Source organism: Saimiri boliviensis, chromosome 3 (assembly GCF_048565385.1).
Source record: "Saimiri boliviensis isolate mSaiBol1 chromosome 3, mSaiBol1.pri, whole genome shotgun sequence".
NCBI lineage: Eukaryota > Metazoa > Chordata > Mammalia > Primates > Cebidae > Saimiri > Saimiri boliviensis.
This window is the reverse complement of record NC_133451.1, coordinates 102,108,594-102,127,934: the sequence shown is the minus strand read 5'-3', so window position 1 is coordinate 102,127,934 and position 19,341 is coordinate 102,108,594. Positions and strand designations below refer to the sequence as shown.

Below are 19,341 nucleotides of genomic sequence, written 5' to 3'. Positions count from 1 at the left end.
GAAATGTTGCTCTTGGAGATAGTTGGCGTTAGAGATCCGCCCTCTCTCCCAGGGGCGGGGCGGGTTCCAGTTTGCTTCCAGCGCTGACAGCCGGAACGAAAGCACCTTGCAGGAATAAGGTTGGTTCTTAAAGTCCGTGCCGACTAGCGGGGTGCGCTTCCTTCTCACGAAATTGTCGCCAAACGTGCTCACCACTTTGTTGCTAACTTCAGCAGCTGTGCAGACGGGTCTCTAAGGTTTCTGAGCCGCACTCTGTTCAGTGGATCTGGCTGCGGCAGAACCTGTCACAGCCGGCGGAAGCGTTTATCTGAGGTTCTTGTTTCTTCTCACCTATTGATTTTCGCACAATTGTGGGTTGAACTGTGCCTGTTCTTTTGTTCTGTGGTCTCACGAATTAGAGGAAGAAAAACAATGCGTCTGTTTATTTAATTTTTTATGCTGTCTTATAGAAAACCAAACCGTCTTTTTTTTCTTTGTATCAGGTATTCATTCAAGTATATTTTAAGCACCGACAGGCTGTGAACCACTCTGCGCTCGAAGCTCCTCTCCCGCTTCTCTCCTTAAGCCCCTTATATTTGACATCAGCTTCCCCCACATTCTCCAGAGCTTCTCTCACAAATAAAGGTAGTAACCTTCCATTTATTAAATTTGGTTGGAGTCTTTTATACCCAAGCCCTCTGAGACCTTACCTTGATATTTGACACAGCTGACTACCTCGTGTTTAGAAGAGGGTGGAACTTGGTACCTATCTAATTGACAGGGTTATTGTAAATGGGGTTTTAAAATACCTTTGTAGTCAGGGCGCGGTGGCTGACACCTGTAATCCCAGCACTTAGGGAGGCCGGGGCGGCTGGATCACTTGAGGCCAGGAGTTCGAGACCAGCCTGGCCAACACAGTGAAACCCCGCCACCCTACTAAAAATACAGAAATTAGCCGGGCATGGTGGTCCACGCCTTTTATCGCAGCTACTCAGGAGGCTGAGGCAGGAGAATCGCTTGAACCCGGGAAGCGGAGGTTACAGTGAGCCGAGATCCGCCACTGCACTCCATCCTAGACAACAGAGCAAGACTTGGTCTCAAAACAAACAAATAAAAAACAAGTGAGAGAGGAAACTTCACGTTTTCTTTTTGTTTTAATTTAGTAAATGTTGCAATTTGATTTTAATGAATGTCGATCTTTTGTGGGCCTGTGTATGCATAAAAGTATTATTTTTGAAAGAAAAAAATGAAAATTACATGTTTAGTGTGAAATTTTTGCTTGTCTTTTGCTGTGTATCTGCTCAATTCTGAGTTTGACTTAAGATTGTCACACAGATTTCATTTTGAACTGAAATGAGATGCTGTCTTTGCTCTTCGTAAGTACTCAATAAGAAAAAATTGCCTGAACAAGAAATTTCAAAGTATGTCAAAAATGTTTATTACTTTCCTATAAATGTCAAGCTGCTCTTCTCAGAAATCCAAAACTTGTAGAAGCACAAATCAGACCCGGCACGGTGGCTCACGCCTGTAATCCCAGCACCTTGGAAGGCTGAGGCAGGCAGATCACCTGAGGTCAGGAGTTCAAGGCCAGTCTGGCAAACATGATGAAACCCCATCTCTAATAAAAATACAAAATTTAGCTGGCCTGGTGGTGGGCGACTGTAGTCCCAGCTACTTGGGAGGCTAAGGCAGGAGAATCACTTGAACCCGGAGGCAGAGGTTGCAGTGAGCCAAGATTTCACCATTGCACTTCAGCCTGGGCGACAGAGCAAGACTCCATCTCAAAAATAATAATAAAATTTTCTTAGTATTAGCAAATAATCTAGTCCATGTGAAATTTTCCCAGGTTTTTAAATGTCTTTAAATAGTTGGATCTATCAAATTGAGATCCAAACAAGGGCCATACCTTGTATTTTATTGATATATCTCTTAAGTCTCTTGTATTCTGTGTCAGTTTCCTCTCCCTGTTTTGCTTTTTCTTCCCATGGCATTTATTTGTTGAAAAAACTGAGTCTTTTGTCATGTATAATTCCCCACTTTCTCACTGATTACATCCTCACGGTGGTATACATTGTTTTTCTATCCTCTGTATTTCCCATAAACTGTTAAACTGTTAGTTAATTGATAATAAGATCTAGAGACTTGATTGTGTTCAGGTTCTTTCTTTTTTTTTTTTTTTTTTTCCTCCTGCAAGAATACTTCCAGACGTCCCATGGGGAGGCACGTAATGTCTGGTTGTCTCTCTCTGGGAAGGAGATTAATCAGTGGGATCAGTGTTTTCAGCCTCATCAACCTATTAGGTCCCTGCTAGCTTTTCACCTAATGGTTTTAGCAGCTGTTGCTGATCATCAATTGACTCATAAGGTATTGCAAAATAGTAATATGATAATTCTATCATTTATTTTGCAACTATTGACCGAAATAAAGAAATTTCCTTTTTTAATATTTTTATTTCAATGTTTTCCTCTCATTGTTCCTTATAATGCTTAAAATATTTCATCTTTGGCTTGTGAGAGCCCCTTCAAGTCTTTTAATATCACCAACTAGCCTTTGATGTCTTTCTTTTTTTGAGATGGAGTTTCGCTTTTGTTGCCAAGGCTGGAGTGCAATGGCGCGATCTCGGCTCACTGCAACCTCCGCCTCCTGGGTTCAGGCAATTCTCCTGCCTCAGCCTCCTGAGTAGCTGGGATTACAGGCACACGCCACCATTCCCAGCTAGTTTTTTGTATTTTTAGTAGAGACGGGGTTTCACCATGTTGACCAGGATGGTCTCGATCCCTTGACCTCGTGATTCACCCGCCTCGGCCTCCCAAAGTGCTGGGATTACAGGCTTGAGCCACCGTGCACGACCCCCTTTGATGTCTTTCTTGCTTTCTGGTACAAAATATTTCTTTTACATTTTAAGCCCAGACATGGAATCAGCTCATTCTCCAAAGAGCCTTGGTTTTTTAGGTGGAAAATGGTATGTAGAGAAGACAGCCCGGCTCATTGCTCTGGATTGTTACGACTTCTAGGCCCTGTCAGTACAATGGACAACTAGAAGGTAATTGTTTTTTTAAAAAAAGAAAAGAATTGTGGTTCACAGTGATATTTCCAATTCAAAGTTAAAACTACAGAGTTTCTGTTTCTTTGAATTTAAACTTGTGTCTGTCTTGCCCTGAAATTTTCTTATGACATTAGCATAATTATTTGCCTTAGCCTCCATATATATATGTTGTTATTTGTTTGTTTGTTTGTTTGTTTGTTTGTTTTGAGACGGAGTTTCGCTCTTGTTACCCAGGCTGGAGTGCAATGGCGCGATCTCGGCTCACCGCAACCTCCGCCTCCTGGGTTCAGGCAATTCTCCTGCCTCGGCCTCCTGAGTAGCTGGGATTACAGGCACGCACCACCATGCCCAGCTAATTTTTTATATTTTTAGCAGAGACGAGGTTTCACCATGTTGACCAGGATGGTCTCGATCTCTCGACCTCGTGATCCACCCGCCTCGGCCTCCCAAAGTGCTGGGATTACAGGCTTGAGCCACCGCACCCGGCCTATGTTGTTATATATATATGTATATATATATGTTGTCGAATAAGTATTATTATTAACAGTAAGACGCCGGGCGCGGTGGCTCAAGCCTCTAATCCCAGCACTTTGGGAGGCCGAGGCGGGTGGATCACGAGGTCGAGAGATCGAGACCATCCTGGTCAACATGGTGAAACCCCGTTTCTACTAAAAATACAAAAAATTAGCTGGGCATGGTGGCGCGTGCCTGTAATCCCAGCTACTCAGGAAGCTGAGGCAGGAGAATTGCCTGAACCCAGGAGGCGGAGGTTGCGGTGAGCCGAGATCGTGCCATTGTACTCCAGCCTGGGTAACGAGAGCAAAAACTCCGTCTCAAAAAAAAAAAACAAAAAAACAGTAAGACTACTGAGTAGTGCTTAAGATTTTGTTTGTATCAGTTTGCTAATATTTTGTTTAGAATTTTTGCATCTATATTCATAAGTGAGGTTGGTCTTTTTGTTGTGTTGTGCATTTCGTTTTTGCGGATTCTGATAATAGAGCTCTGCCTTCAATGACTGTGCAGGAGAATGGTGGGATACGAGGCCTCCTTGCCTATTGCTTGCCTCTTAAGTGCTGAGACTTCCTCAACTTCGTGAAGGCTAGTGTCATCTAGAGTGCCTCTCTGCTTCTGCCTCAGTGTCCACTCAAGGAGTTCTGGATTAGAACATGTGCTGCTACAGAGAGCATTACTATAGCCTTTAGCATGGGATAAATGCTCAAGTGCCCCCATGCGGGGCACTGGCTCAAATGTTCTTCCTTTTATTTGTTAATTACTGAGTCCATCACTTCTCTCAGATTCTACTGTTTCTATTTATCCTATGGTCTTTCTTATACCCAACCTGATAGCAGCTGACACTAATACTGCACCCACAAGATGGCACAATTCATCAAGGAAACCAACTAGTCACTTACATGAATTTGACACTTCTTAAACTCCTTTAAGTTTTGCAGTTAATCTTCCTGTCTGCTATCTGTATTCTAGTAATTCTTCACTGTTTATATCATATTAATGAATCCTTCCTCATTTTTCAATGGTGCAATGGAATTACTTTTATTTTTATATTTATTTTCATTACAATCATAGGAGGAAAGAGACTTAAACTGAATGAAATGTCAGTCCTCATGCGCAGTTTGCATTATCTTTTTGTTAACTGCTGCATTAGTCCATTCTTGCACTGCTATCAAGAAATACCTGAGATTGGATAATTTATAAAGAAAATAGGTTTAATTGGCTCATGGTTCCACACGCTGTACAGAAAGCATGATGCTGTCATCTGCTCAGGTTCTGGGGAGGCCTCAGGAAACTTATGACCATAGCGGAAGGCAAATGGAAACACACATTACATGGCTGGAGTAGGAGCAAGAGAGAGGGGATATTTTAACCAGAAAGGATCAGAAACAGTTCTCATTCACATGGAATGGGCAACATATACACTTAACATTTTCCCCAGGCCTTATCTGCCACCTTCTGACATAATGTAATATGCAGAGATCTGGATCATCTGGATTTCCCGTAAGACATTCTGGTTGTTTTTCCACTGATAGCATTACCTTGATCAGAGGAGATGAGCATGCTAAATACTTTGATAAACACGTGCTCCAGAGGGTCGGAGATAAAGCCTGGCACATCAGTAAAATTTTTAGGAAACCAGTGTTCGGGAACCTGCTAGAACATCTTCTATAATGTAAAAGATATTGTATCTTGTACTTCCTTTAACAAAGAAGGAAGCACAAAACCTGATGAGGCTTTTTGGACTCTGGGGGCAAATATTCTGCACTAGGGAATACTGCCACAGCTGCCAAAGCAGAAAAGGCTTCTGCAGTGGTCCAGCAGACTCTATGGCATCAGAAGTCTCATTGATGGGGGAAAAATGCTATGTAGTGTTTGAGGAGGATCCTGTGAGAGAACCACAATATAGGACCTCAGGGTTCTGGAGCAAGGCCATGCCATCTACAGCAGAGAATGGTATACCTTTTGAAAACCAATTAGTGTATTACTGGTTCCTGATAAATGTAGAATAATGAATCATAGGACACTACATCACCATATGGCCAGACCTGCCCGTTATGATCTGAGTCCAAATGGACCTGCAAAGTGTAAGGTCCAGCAAGCCTAGCAAAAATGTATTGTAAGCTAGAAGTGCGACATCCAGAGCCAAACACAAACAGGACCAGAGGTATGAGCAAGGTGCATAAGCAGGTAGCAGGTAGCCCAGACTGCCCCCTGTCCGCAGCAACCAAACAGTTGCACTCATGCTTCTTCCTCAGCTCACACCTGTAGCTCTCTGGGGAATCTGGTATGACCAGCTAAAGAAAGAGAGGAAAGGTCACATTTTGTTTGCAGATGTATTGGCTCAGTATATAAGTACAAGCTGAAAATAGAGACTGCATTACAGCCGCACTTTGGAGTGGTTTTGAAAGACAGTGGTGAGAGAAAGTCCTCCCAGTGGGCAGAGCTGCAGGTGGTACACCTGATCATCCACTTTGTGTGGAAAAAAGGTGGCCTGAGGTTAGACTTTAGATGGAATCACAGGCAGTAGTGATTTCCTGATCATCTTTTGTTCTTAAAATGAAAATATTCAAAAATCAAGAGCAAAAAGTTCTGGGATACAAACAGCAACTTTGGCCTGAGAAGCAAATGGTAACCAAGGGCTCAGACCACTCCTGAAAGCGATTGTGGGTCATGTCATTGAGTATGTCACTGAGACCAGCAGAGGTGCGAGGTCAGAGTGAAGGGAACTTAGAATGGATACATGTACATATAGGAGTGGGTATGAAGTATAAAAATCTTTATATCACATGTCGGGCCTACCAGAAAGCATCCACCAGAGAAAAGGCACAAAATAACCAACAAAACGGCTCAGCCATTTTGGCCCAACAAAGCTTATCTAGCTTCCACCATTAAATACCCAACCTGACAGCAGCTGACACTAATACTGTGCCCACAAGATGGCACAGTTCATTGAGGAGACCAACTAGTCACTTAATGGCAAATTAACGACATCTGATTTCTTCACTCTTTGAAGGGTCAGTGGTCCATTCTTATAGGAATAAACATATATTTGCCGGGCGCAGTGGCTCAAGCCTGTAATCCCAGCACTTTGGGAGGCCGAGGCGGGTGGATCACGAGGTCGAGAGATCGAGACCATCCTGGTCAACATGGTGAAACCCCGTCTCTACTAAAAATACAAAAAACTAGCTGGGCATGGTGGCGCGTGCCTGTAATCCCAGCTACTCAGGAGGCTGAGGCAGGAGAATTGCTTGAGCCCAGGAGGCGGAGGTTGCAGTGAGCCGAGATCGCGCCATTGCACTCCAGCCTGGGTAACGAGAGCGAAACTCCGTCTCAAAAAAAAAAAAAAAAAAAAAAAAAAAACATATATTTGAGGTATGGGTGTGCCTTTCCTGCCTGCAGGGCCTCCGTTAGCACTATAATCCAGAGAATTATAGAATGCTTAATCCTCTAGCGACGATCACATCCTGCCAGACAAGGATGGGATCTTTGTGCCCACTTTCCAGCAAAGCAGACCCAGGACTGGGCCTGTGACCATGCAATCCTCTGGTCATATCACATACCACACCACTCAGAAGCTGGTGGACTGATAGAATGTTGGAATGGGCAGAGCTGAGGTGCCAGTTAAATGCAAAACTGTGAGAATGGGGTGCTGTACTCCAGGAAGCAGGATATACATTCAGTCAAAGACCTTCATATAGCACCGTATTCCCAATAGGAAGAATACATGGGTCTGGGAACCAAGGAATAAAGGCAAGAATGACCATACTTACCATCACTCCCACTGACCAATTGGAGGCTTTGTGCATCTTGTCTCCACAACTGTAGACTCTGCAGGGTTCCTGGTCTTGGTCTCCAAAGGACTATACTTTCACCAGGGAGACAGCAAGAATCCCATGGAATTATAAACTAGAGCTGTTGCCTGGCGTACACTGAGCTCTTTGTGTCTAGGGACCAGCAAGAAAGAAAAAGAGTCATAATCCACAGGGGTAATTGATCCTCCTCATTCCTAGGAAGTAGGGCTGCTGTTACTACTATATGGGCAGTGAGAAAGATGTGTGCAACCCACATAACCTACTGGGGTATCTTTTTTGGAGGTTTCCTTTTTAAGAGAGGGTCTCTTTTTGTCACTCAGGCTGGAGTGCAGTGGCGCAGTCATGGCTAACTGCAGCATCAACTTCTTGTGTTGCCCAGGCTTATCTCAAACACCTGGCCTCAAGCAATCCTCCTGCTTTGGCCTCCCAAAGTGCTGGGATTACAGGAGTGAGCCACCATGTCTGGCCTGCGTCTTGTGACAGTAGGGATACAAATAGCAACTTTTGCCTAAGAAGTAAAAGGTAACCAGGAGTACAGACCACTCCTAAAAGAGATTGTGGATCATGTCATCCAGTAAGTCACTGAGACCAGCAGAGGTGGGAGGTCAGGGTAAAGGGAATCTAAAATGGGTAGGAGCGGAGCTGAGAGTGAGCCCCAAGATCAACTGCAAAGGTAGGAGCTGTAGTTTTTCCCATTAACTCCCTCTTCTAAGTTTCCTCTTAAGAATAGAGGCCCACTGAAAATTTTAAGGAGCCACTCTTAGAGTACATATGGAACATTGATCTAAAAGGTGCAAGTATGTACTCTGAAAGACACAGAGATGAGTTTCCCAGATCCCATGTCAAGGAGGGTCTTGCCACCTGGCTTCTGGCTGTAAAGAATATAGTCAGAAGATACCTCCTCCTGATAGTACGTAAGTGTCAGATCCTTCCGTGACTGCGTCAGCTACAGAAAACTGCCTCACCTAAGTGTATGCCCTTCCTGGGCAACATATAGTAGGGGACTGAGCCAGACAGAATATAACAGCTCAGCCATTTATACTGAACCCAGGAATACAGTGACATGTCACACTCCAGTTCAACTTTTCCCTCGGCTTACGCCTGCTTCCCCTCCCTTCCTTGCACAGGTGTTGATCCCTAACAAACACTTTTACTCCATGCTCACTCTGTCTCAAGTCTCTGCTTCTGGTGAACCCAAACTGTATCAGCATTGCTGCTATCAGAGATTTATTTCATAAACAGAGAAATCCTGCATAATAGTTGATACTGGATCAAGAATACTTGTTTTTAAATTTCTTGTACTCCAAAAATAAAATTTGATCACAGCACAACAAATGCATGGTAAAGAAGCTGGTTTCTGGGAGTTTTAAATGTATTTTACATATCCTTCACTATGATCTACTTTTAGTCTTACTGTCTCCTAGTCTTCAACCTTAAGTTTAAAAAATTATATTTTTATTTTACAAAAAAAATCAAAAATTTGCTTCCAGTATACTATCTCTCTTCCCCAGAATATAGAATGGAGGCATTGCTCATTAACAGGGTTGGGGAAAATCAGTCTCTTCTGGTGAAAACAAATTCCTATTGGTCACCTTGCTCAGCTCTTTACTGGGACGGCCAGTTTTTAGTTTCAGTTACGGTAAATCTCTGGATATCAGCCACTTTCTTTCAGAGTTCAAAAGTACAAAGCTCTTCAGGAGGCTTGTTCTTTTGAAATATTTTTTCAAAGGTTAAAAATTAAATTTCAAAAGAATATCTGCAGTGGAAAAGAGTTCTCAGCAGAGACAGAGACCCTGAACACCTCCAACATGCTTCCTCATGTTTTTCTGTTATTTTTGTGCTTCCACTTAAGTTTTTGCCAGGTAAGTAAATCAACATTTATGCAAATTATTTAATTAATAGTTTAAAAGTAGTAAAAATATAGAAAATAATTTTAAATATATAATTTTGACTTAAATACTACATAGTTCAGTTACCAACAATGCCGCCCTATAGTCAGCACAAATGTTTTATGTTAGTATCTGGATAAAAGAGTTTTAAAAAAATACTTCTTTTTATATGCTGATACATGCAGAGACATTGAACTGAACAAGAGTTTTACTAATACAATGCTGAGATTTACTGTGTAGTAAATCAAAGATATTTACCAAGTGCCTCCTGTGTATAAGATGCAGTGCTAGGAAGATAGACTGATCTCTTCCTTCAAGTCTTTAGTACACTCTATAATTATAGAAAGGGAAAATAATAAGCAAATGTGAAACACCTGAAAACACAAAAGTACAAGTTACAAGACAGCATACATTTAATTGCCAAAAGTGATACAAATATGTAGTAAAAGACTTTAATGAGAGGACAAATCACTTCATGCTGAGAGGTCATGAAGAGATTATAGGTAAGTAGGATTTGAGCTGAACCTTTAATTCTGGATTACATGTGATCAGTGGTGAGAAAGAGGAATGATTTCCAGCTTTTCCAGCCAGGAAAAGCAGCAAGTGCTACCATAGGAAGGCAGCAAAGTACAAGGCCCCTCAAGATAAATGAAACAATTTGATCATAATGAAGGCTTTGTGGAGTACAAAGGTACTCGAAACTGAAATGACATGTCATAGTGAAGTTAGAGTGTTGTCTATTAAGGTGAAACATGTTTAAAACATTTTAGATAATTACTGACGATTACCAACTTTGGTGGCAATCCAAAACTATCTTGTCTTAATGCCAGCTTGTAGAAGAAAATATTTAAATACTTAAGAAAACACAGTTTAAGATTTTTGTAATTTCTAAAATACTTGGCATCATCATTGCAATGTTTGTAATAGAGAACAAATGGAAATAACTAAATTCTTATTAATAAGACACTGGAGGCCAGGAGTGGTGGCTCACACCTGTAGTCCCAGCACTTTGGGAGGCCAAGGCAGGTGGATCATGAGGTCAAGAGATCGAGACCATCCTGGTCAACATGGTGAAACCCCATTTCTACTAAAAATACAAAAAATAAAAAATAGCTGGGTCTGGTGGTGTGCGCCTGTAGTCCCAGCTACTTGGGAGGCTGAGGCAGGAGTATTGCTTGGACCCAGGAGGCAGAAGTTGCAGTGAGCCAAGATCGTGCCACTGCACTCCAGCCTGGTGACAGAGGGAGACTCTGGTTGAATTATTGTATATCCAAAATTGAACCAGTATGTAGCTATTGAAATGACATATTTGTTGAAATGAAGTCCTTACTACAATTTTGTTTTTATTGAAGAAAAACACAGGCATATGTGTGTTTATATGCATACATACATAAATGCATACTTATACCTACTTATACATATGACTAAAAGATCTTGCAGTACATGCATCAACTAGTTAATCGTTGCTATCATTGGCTAATAAGATTACTGGTGATACTATTTTATACATTTCTGAGTTTCAGAATTCAAAATTTTTCTTTTTTTATTTAAAATGAATATACATTACTTTATAATTAGAAAAATTACTTTTTTGAAAATAAGAAATATTTCAGCTCCCTTTTCCATTCCTGAAAAGAGCCTCTTTCTTTTATTGAACAGTCTTTCAAAAACAAAGTTGCCTTCAGTGCTTTAAGAAACAGCATTTTAAAAAGGGTTAATCTCAAATTCATGAAAATTTCAGAACTTAAAATACTTGTTTATGAAAGAAAGTGGAATTTTTAAATTCTGCTTGCTGAGAAGTAACCATTTTAAATGGTTCCTCTTACAGATAGTATAATTAGTGTTCATATAGTTTTAAAGCAAATCTAAGTTTTCAAAACTAAATGAAGTATGTACAGCTGGGATAAATTTGTAAGAGCTGGAGGTAGATTTCTGCCTGAGGGATACAAAGTATCTCCTTCCTTATTTTTTGTTGTTTAATCAGAACCTCCTGAGGGACTGATGCAAAGGTAGATGATATCAATGACTGGGATAGATGGCAGTGAGATAGAATGAAGTCGTTCTGAATAGTAAAATAAGAAAAGCAGTTTTACTGAACCTACTCAGAAAAGGAAACTAGGCGATTCAGAAAAGATGAAAAAGAAACCCACAGCACAGTGGGAGTGGCTGCTGGGACCTTCTGATAGTAAGAGTAACCAAAGGATGTTCAAGAACAAGGAAGCTGGCTGAGTCTGGGGGTTCACACATGTAATGCCAGTACTTTGGAAGGCTGAGGCAAGAGGATTGCTTGAGCCCAGGAGTTAAAGGCTGCAGGGAGCTATGATCATCCCACTGTAATCTAGTTTGGGTGACAGAGCAAGATCCTGTCTCAAAAATAAATAAATAAAATAAAACAGAAGCCAAATGTTTCAGTCAGCATAATTACCTACTATAACTGTGCTGTGACATAATCCCCAATTGATACCCTAAATTTTATTTTACCCTAAAATTTTATTACAAACTCGGGCATATAAGGGTGGTATTTTAGAGAGAAAGAACCAGGATAATGTTAAGCAGAATGACAGCATCCTGGAAAGGAGGGGTGGCACACAGGAGGGTGTGCAGTGCAAGTGATGGCAGCGGAAATGGCAGAGTAGGCAGATCCACGAAAACAAAAAAACCACTTCCACAAAAACCAAAGAGAAGCTGTCAGATCCAAGTTGTTTTAGAACTCTGGAAAACAGTCAAAGGTTTATAGCACCTAAGCAAATGTTGAATGAAGGAACAGGCAACTAAAAATGGTAGAAAAGCTTTGTGGCATTTTGTGTGTGTGTCTTTTGTGTCCTTGCCCCATACTCTCCCTGATTTGGCATTGGTCTTGAAGAATAGCTGTGTACGTTTCTCACGCAGGGAGGGCCCTGTTCCCTAGCACTGGAAAGAAGAGAGAAGACCTTATTCAAAAAGAATTGTGTTTGTCTTTTCTATCCTAAGACCTACCTGAAGGACAGACCCCAGGCACTTGTCATGGTTTCACCTAACTCAGAACTCAGAGAAGAAAAGCATCAGTATTACAAAGCACAGGCCTTGTGAAATTAATGAACAATCTCAGCTGTCTGGGGCAAAGGATTACAGTGGAGGCACACAACAGAACACCAAAGCATGGGGAAAAACAGAGAGATCCTCTGGGAAATTAGGTCATTCAAAAGTGCCTGTGTGTATTGGGGAGTTTAGGAAGCAACATACACGCTCAGGGCAGGACACGTGTTCAGAAAGACCTCAGAAGACTCTGAGCCTGCATCTCTCTCTCTCTCTCTCTCTCTCTCTCTCTCACTCACTCTCTCTCTCTCTCTCTCTCTCCCCCTCCCCCCCCCCCCCCCCCCGTCTCTCCTGTTGCATTGAAGGAAATCTCTGTCTAAGCACTAGCTGAATATAAGCCAAAGAAACAGACTTCAAAAACCATATGTGTTAAAGAATAGACTTACCAAAAATAGTTTACAAAAGTCATCAAACACCAAGCAATAAAAACAAACTCCAAGCAGAAGGGAGAGTCTGATTTCAAGAGTTACTATAATAGTCAAAATGTCCAGTTTTCAACCAAAAATTGTGATGCATGCAAAGACATGAGAAAGTATGGCCCCTTTACAAAAGAAATGAATGGAATCTGTTCCAGAAGAAGCACAAAGTTTGGGCTCACTAAACAAAGACTTAATCAATGATCTTTAAAAAAAAAAAACACCTTATTGAATTATGATTGACATATAATAAACAATACATATTTAGTGTACATAACTTGATGAGTTTGGAGATTAGTATATGTCTGTGAAAATATCACAACATATGCCATAAACGTATTCATCACTTCCAAAAGTTTCCTCTTACCCTCATTGTTTTGTGTGTATATATAACAACCTTAACAAAAAATTATACTCTTAACAAATTTTTAAGTATACAATACAATATTATGAACAATAGGGACTATTCTGTAGACTAGATCTCTAAGAGTTATTCATCCTGCATAACTGAAAATGTATACCTTTGACTACCACTTTGATTCCCTCTTGCCCAGTCCTTGGCAACTACCATTCCATTCTGTGGCTCCATGAGTTTGACTATCTTAGATTCCTAATATAAGTGGTATTATGGGATATTTATCCTTCTGCGCCTGCCTTGTTTCACTTAGATTAATGTCCTGTAGCTTCATCCATATTGTCACAAATGGCAGGGTTTCCTTCTTTTTTAAGGCCAAATAATATTTCATTGCATGTATATACCACACTTTCTTTATCAATTCTTCCACAACTATAGGAGAACTTCCCTTTCTCCATGTCCTTACATACATATGTTACCTTTGGTTATTTTGACAATAGCCATCCTAACTGGTATGTGATTTTGATTTTCATTTCCCTAATGGTTAGTGATTTAGAATATATTTTCTAGTACCTATTGACCATTTATATATCTTCTTTGAAGAAATGTCTATTCAGCTCCTTTGTCTACTTTTTAAAATAGACTATTTGGTTTTTTGCTGTTGAGTTGTAGGAATTCCCTATGTATTTTAGGCAAATAATAACCTCTTACCAGCTATATAGCTTGCAAATATTTTCTTCCATTCTGTATGTTGTCTTTCATTTTGTTAACTGTATCCTTTGCTGTGCTTTTAGCTTGATATAGTGCCACTTGTCTATTTTTGCTTTTGTTGGCTATGCTTTTGTCATCATAGTCAATAAATTATTGCCAAGACTAATGTCAAGAAGCTTATTCTTTATGTTTTATTCTAAAATAAAATGCCATAAAATGTTTTATGATTTCAGATCTATATGTAAGTCTTTAATCCATTTTGAGTTGATTTTTGTGTGAAAAATATAGGGTCCAATTTCATTTTTTGCATGTGGATTTCTCGTTTTCCCATTACCACTTATTGAAGAGACTATCCTTCACCCATTGTACATTCTTGCTTCCCTTGTTGAAGAGAAATTGATTATGTATGCATGGATGTATCTCTGAACTTTCTATTTTGTTCCATAAGTCTATATGTCTGTTTTTAAGAGAGTATAATATTGTTTTTATTACTGCAGCTTTGTGACATTTTTTGAAATCAGGAAGTGTGATACTTCTGGCTTTGTTCTTCTTGCTCAAAAAACTGTTTTGGTTCTTTGATGTCTTTTGAAATTCCATATACATTTTAGAATTATTTTTTCTATTTCTGTAAAAAAATGCCTTTGAGATTTTGGTAGGGATTGTATTGAATCTGTAGATTATTTGTGATAGGATAAAGATTTTAGCAATATTCTTTCAGTGAAAGAATGTGAGTTGTCTTGCCATTTATTTGTGCCTACCTTAATTTCCTTCAGCAGTGTTTTACAGTTTTCAGGGTACCAGTTTTTCACCTCATTGGTTATACTTATTTATAAGTACTTTATTCTTGTAACTGCTATTGTAAATGAGATTATTTTATTTGGTTTCATTTTGTTTTGTTAAAGACAGGGTTTTGCACTGTTGCACAGGTGGAAATGCAATGACAAATTATAGCTCACTGCAGTCTTGGCCTCCTGTGCCCAAGTGATCCTCCTACCCCAGCCTCCCAAGTAACTGTGACCCAAAATTGCACACTACCATGCCCAACCATTTGATTTTTTGTGGCATTAGGACCTTACTATGTTGCCCAGACTGGTCTAGACTTCTGGCCTCAAGGGATCCTCCCACCTTTGCCTCTCAAAGCACTGGGATATAGGCATGAGCTGCCACACCTGGCCTGAGATGGTTTTCTTAATTTCTTTCTGGGACAGTTCATTATTGGTGTATAGAAACACAACTGATTTTTGTATTTTGATTTTATATCCTGAAGCTTTAACGTTGCTATCATCTTTTCATTTCAACTTGAATAAAACCTTTTATCATTTCTTGGAAGACAGTTGATGTATTTTCTGTTTTGGTTTATTGGGGAAAGTTTTTATCTCTCATTTTTAGAGGATAGTTTTTCTCAGTGTAATATTCTTGGTTGGCAGTGGTTTTGGGGTTTTTTGTTTTTTTCTTTCAGCACTTTGAATATATCATTGAACTCTTTCCTGGCCTGCAAGGTTTCTGAAGAAGAAGAAATTTAAAGAATAAATCCACTGATAGTTTCATAGGGATTCCTTTGTATATGACAAATTGTTTTTCTCTTTTTTTCAAAATTATCTTTTGGTCTTTGACATTTGACAATTTAATCATAACATGTCTCAGTCTAGACCTTTTTCAGTTCAATCACTTTGTGATCCTTTTGGCCCTCGTGAATCCAGATGTCCATTTCCTTCCCTAGATTTGAGATGTTTTCAGGCATTATTAATTTAAATAAACTTTCTTTCCTTTTCCCTTTCTCCTCTCCTTCTATAAATAACATAATGCATACACTGGTTTGCTTGATGGTATCCTATGAGTCCTGTAGTCTTTTTTTATACTTTTTAATTCTTTTTTTCTTTTTGTTCCTCTGACTTTATAATTTCAAATAACTGGTCTTTGAGTTCACTGATTCTCTCTTCTATTTGACTAAGTATGGTGTTCAAGCTCTCTATTGAATTTTTCATTTCCATTATTGTATTCTTTTTACGTCCAAAATTTCTCTTTAATTCTTTTTTATGATATCTATATGTTTGTTGAACATCTCATTTTGTTCATGAAATATTTTCCCCTAATTTTGTGTAGTTGTTTATCTGTGTTCTTTTATAGCTCTTTGAGTTTCTTTAAGATGTTACTTTGAATTCTTTGTCAAGCAATTTATATGTCTCCAGTTCTTTAAAGTCACTGGGAGCTTTATTTGTTCCTTGGATGGTGTCTTTTTTCTTCATAATCCTATAGCCTGTATTAGTGTCTGCATGTTTGAAGAAGCAGCCACCTCTTTCAGTTTTCATAGGCTGACTTTGGCAGAAAAAGCCATTCACCGGTCAGCCCAGCCAGAGATTCTGGGTTGGCCAGCTGGTGGGACCTGTGTGAATGGCCTGTTGCTTGAGACCATGTGGGTGGACCTGGTACCTGGGTCTGTCAGTGGGCCCAGTGCTACAGTCCATGGGCAGACTTGGTGCCATGGTCACTGGGTGGGTGGACAGTCAATCTTGATACTAGTGTCCAGGGTCAGACTTGCTCTCTTTTCCCCCCATAGGAGAGCTCATGATCCAAAGGAATCTCTTTCAGCATTGTGTATGCTGTGTAGGGTAAGGGGTGACTCTATAAAATGAAACTTGTTTTCTTATCCTTTCAATATTTTCTCATATCTTTGTTCCACTCACATGCTGTAACCTCTCACCTTGATTCTGGAGCTCTCATAAAGGTATTTTTATTCACAGATGGTTGTTACATTGGTGTTGCTGTGGGAAGACAAGTGCTGGGACATTTTGTTCCACCATCTTATCAGTGTCACATCTTCAACTGTCTTAAATGTGTTTAGAGCTGCAGGAAACCCTGAGAATAATGTATAAACAAATATAGAATATTAGTGTGTATATATATATATATATATATATATATATATATATATATATAAAAACATATATTATATATGTATTTTGTTTGTTTGTTTTGAGGCAGAGTCTTGCTCTGTCACCCCAGCTGGAGTGCTGGCACAGTCTTGGCTTACTGCAACTTCTGCCTCTCAGGTTCAAGCAATTCTCCTGCTTCAGCCCCCCGAATAGCTAGGATTACAGGTGCCTAGAACTATACTGGTCTAATTTTTTTTTCTTTCTTTTTTTTTTTTTTTTGTAGCAGAGATTGGGTTTCACTATGTTGGCCAGACTGGTTTTCAACTCCTGACCTCAAGTGATCCACCTACCTCAGCCTCCTGAAGTATTAGGAGTACAGGTGTGAGCCACCATGCCTTGCCAACAAAGAGAAATTTTTAAAAGGAACCACACAAAATTTCTGGAGTTTAAAAGCACAATAACAAACATGAAAATTTTACTAATAGGTTTCAGTAGAAGATTTGAGCAGGCAGAAGAAATAGTCAACAAACTTAAAGATCATTCAATTAGTTATCCAGTATGAGGAGCAGAAAGAAAAAAGGATTACAAAGACTAAGCAGAGCCTATGAGATTTGTGGGACACCATCTAGCATACCAAAATATGCATAATGGGAATCCCAGAAGGAGAAATGAGAAAGTAAGAGAGAACAGATAAAGAAATAATGGCTGAAAACTTTCCACATTTTGATCAAATGCATGGCTGTCCACGTTCAAAAAGCTCAATGCAATCCAAGAAGGATAAACAAAAAAGTCCAAACCAAGACATATTATAATCCAATTTATGACCTCAATCACATTGGGGTCACCACCTGAGATGTGGGTCACCACCTGCTGAAGTCTGACCTGCAGACCCTGACTCAAGGACTGATGAATGAGTGAATGCACTTTCACACCATTGCAGTGATTCAAGTGGGATACAGATGGCCATTGGCTGCTTTCAGAGGGCGAAATGCAACCAATTGAACCAGACTCCCTGTTCATCCACACTTTTATTCATAACAGAGGTTCAAAGTTAACACACTGTGGGTAATTAACATGGTTAAAAGAGTGGTTATATGAATGATAAAAGCTTTGGTTCTGGGCCCAGAGTAAACACTTTTGACAGGTAATTCCCCTTTGATCTCCCACTGAGAGAGTCATCCGGCACAAAGTTTACATGAGTAAACAGGAGACAAAGGGATGTGGGGTAAACAGACTTAACTGGGAAAGCCTTGTCTCTATCTTCTCCCTAACTTAATAAAACCTTTCTACCTTCCAAAAGGTTTGAGACCATAATCTATATAATCTATAACTTTCCCTAAATATTTTCTGTAACATTTTGCCAACCACCCCAAGTGAATCTCAACACCAATTGTCAAAACCAAGGATGAAGAAAGTCTTGAAAACAGCATAGTCATGAAATTCTCCATAAGATTAGCAGCAGCTTTCTCATCAGAAACTGTGGAGGTCAAAAGGGAGTAAAATGACAATTTTATTTGTTGAAAGTAAAAATCTGTCAACCAAGAATTATATATCTGGCAAAACTATCCTTCAGAAATGAAGGAGAAATGAAGAAATTCACAGATAAATAGAAGCCGAGGGAGATCACTGCTAATAGACCTACAAGAAATGTGCTACAAATAACTAGATGTGGTGGCTCATTGCCTATAATCCCCAGCACTTTAGGGGAATGAGGCAGGAGGACTGCTTGAGCCCAGGAGTTGAAGACTAGCCTGGAAAGCACAGCAAGAGTCCATCTCTATAAAAAATAAAATTAGTGATATGTGGTGGCATGTATCTGTAGTCTCAGTTACTCAGGAGGCTGAGGTGGGAGAATCACTGGAGCTCAGGAGTTCAAAGCTGCAGTGAGCTCTGACTACACCACTTGATTCAAACCTGGGCAACAGAATGAGATCATCTCTAAAATTAATTTAAAATAAAGAAATGCAGTACAAGTCAGAGAACCCTACATACTGAAGTGAAAGGACACTTGGCAGTTACTTGAAGTAATATGAGAAATGAAGTAATAAAGTAGTAAAGAAATAAAGAACCTCAATAAAGGTAACTACACAGGTAAATATTAAAAGCCAGTATTATATTATTTTGGTTTGTATCTCTTCTTTTTCTTTCCCACATGAGTTAAAGACAACTGTATAAAATTACTATAAATCTGTGTTAACAGTGCACAATATATAAAGATGTAACGTATGACAATAATGACATAAAAGGTGATGGAGCAGTATGGGAACAGAGTTCTGTATGCTCTTGAAGCTAAGTTGTTATCAATTCAAACTAGACTATAAATGTAATTACTATTGTAATTACAAATGTAATTATAATTTTGTAATCTTCGTAGCACCCAAAAGGAAAATACCTAAAAAATATATACAGAAGGAAATATAAAAAGGGAACCCAAAGAGTTGACTACAAAAAAATCAACTAAACACAAAAAAGGGCAGTAATGAAGAAAATGAGAAACAAAACAGTTAAAAGACATGCAATAAACAAATAGCAAATAGAAGAGTAAGCCCTTTCTTATCAGCAATTACTTTAAATGAAAGTGGATTAAATTCTGATATCAAAAGACAGAAATTGTCAGAATCAATGTTTTTAAAATTATGATTCAACTATATGGTGTCTAAAGAGGCTCCCTT

At 39.5% G+C, this 19,341-nt stretch overlaps 1 protein-coding gene across 6 annotated transcripts in view; it reads left to right on the top strand.

The window, feature by feature from the left end:
• Positions 1–23: 23 nt before the first annotated feature.
• The window catches only part of CFI (complement factor I), a 72,072-nt gene continuing 52,754 nt past the window's right edge, over positions 24–19,341 (top strand). For 2 of the 6 annotated variants that reach the window (XM_039468184.2, XM_074396562.1), the window contains exon 1: positions 8,766–9,212. In XM_039468184.2, coding sequence (XP_039324118.1) covers positions 9,159–9,212 — 54 coding nt within the window. In that variant the 5' untranslated portion in view covers positions 8,766–9,158. Of the gene's footprint in view, positions 120–482; positions 625–2,931; positions 3,023–8,764; positions 9,213–19,341 lie in introns of those variants that run through there. The other 4 variants (XM_074396564.1, XM_010340077.2, XM_074396563.1 and 1 more) reach the window with 4 other exon arrangements.